The 1,218-nt window shown below is 56.8% G+C and overlaps 1 protein-coding gene across 1 annotated transcript; it reads right to left on the reverse strand.

Moving 5' to 3' along the window:
- Positions 1-396: 396 nt before the first annotated feature.
- Positions 397-726, reverse strand: LOC112454632 (the record flags this gene model as incomplete). The annotated part of the gene is made up of 1 exon (XM_025016127.1): positions 397-726. A coding segment is annotated over one exon (330 nt), but the record flags the coding sequence as incomplete, so codon positions are not given.
- Between the last annotated feature and the right edge of the window lie 492 nt (positions 727-1,218).

Consider the following 1,218-nt stretch of genomic DNA (forward strand, 5'->3'; position numbering starts at 1 on the left):
ACCAAAACCCCATGGGTGTTCATCCATGCGCTTTGGAGACGCCCCGGGAACTGATTATCACTGCATCCGGGACGCCTCCGGCGCCTGACCCTGATTGGGCCCGCGTACTCTTGGGCCTTTTGGCCCACGGTCTTGTGACCGAACCTTTATCCGATGTGTGGCAAGGTGTGACACTCGGTGTGACACCACCCCACCTTGCTACTCCTATAGCTATTGGGAGTGCATCCGACGCCCCGTCACCCCGCCGGGACGCCGGACCTCCTGAACTCCGGGCTCCCTCCCGTCAGAAGTAAAGACCCGGAGTTGCTGCACAACTCATGCTGCATTTTATCGCGGCTACATGCACCCCGGATGTTACTCACCCGGGGTGCCGCGGGGCAAATAATTGCCCCGCGATTAATCTTGATCCGAGAGGTCCGCCGGAGGGTCTACCTTCCCGCGACGGATCTTCTCGGCCTCTTCCTTGCAGGCCATCACCGAGCCGCAATAGCTGGTAAAGGCCCTCCATTTTTCCTGGTCCCCGACCATAACCGCCACTATGGCCGGGAGGGAGAGGTCTCGGCCTACCTCCCTCTGTAGGACACGGCGCTGTTCTGCCCACGCTGGACAATGCGCCAGCGTGTGCTGCGCCGTGTCCCTCTCCTCGTCGCAGTGGTGACATTTTGTCGTGGCCTCTTTCTCTATGCGGTGCAGGTACACACCAAAGCAGCCATGCCCGGTGAGAACCTGCACCGCGTGGGAAATTCGATACCCCTGTGTAACCCGATACCTCGCCCCCTCCCCCTTCCCTTCACCCCTTGCAAAATCCAATACCCTCTCTCCCTCCCCCCCACTCGGAGCCCCCGGGGTGGAATGCCCATAGATTAACTACTGTTACATGTTATTTAATTTTTATTAAAAAAATAGGATAAATCTCTAATTACGAGCAAATTAAGTTTCAGGAAATACTATTGTCTCGGGGGGGGGGGGTGTAAGGCCCCGACTTGCGAGTTGGTTTTTTACTTTCTCGAAGGACCAGAGGAGATGTGTATCATCTCCTCAACGCGAATATAGCGATAAACGTAAGAAAGCGAAACATGCGACTCACCGTTTGGTCGGCCGTCGTCTCCTGGAGGGACCTCGACCGTTCTGGAAGCGCAAGCAGGCACGTGCAGAGGCAGGCAAGCAGCAGGCAAAGCAGGCAGACACGCAAGCAGTGCAAGCAAGACAAAATCGGTC

Source organism: Temnothorax curvispinosus, unplaced genomic scaffold (assembly GCF_003070985.1).
Source record: "Temnothorax curvispinosus isolate PA1 unplaced genomic scaffold, ASM307098v1 QBEX01005190.1, whole genome shotgun sequence".
Taxonomy (NCBI): Eukaryota; Metazoa; Arthropoda; class Insecta; order Hymenoptera; family Formicidae; genus Temnothorax; species Temnothorax curvispinosus.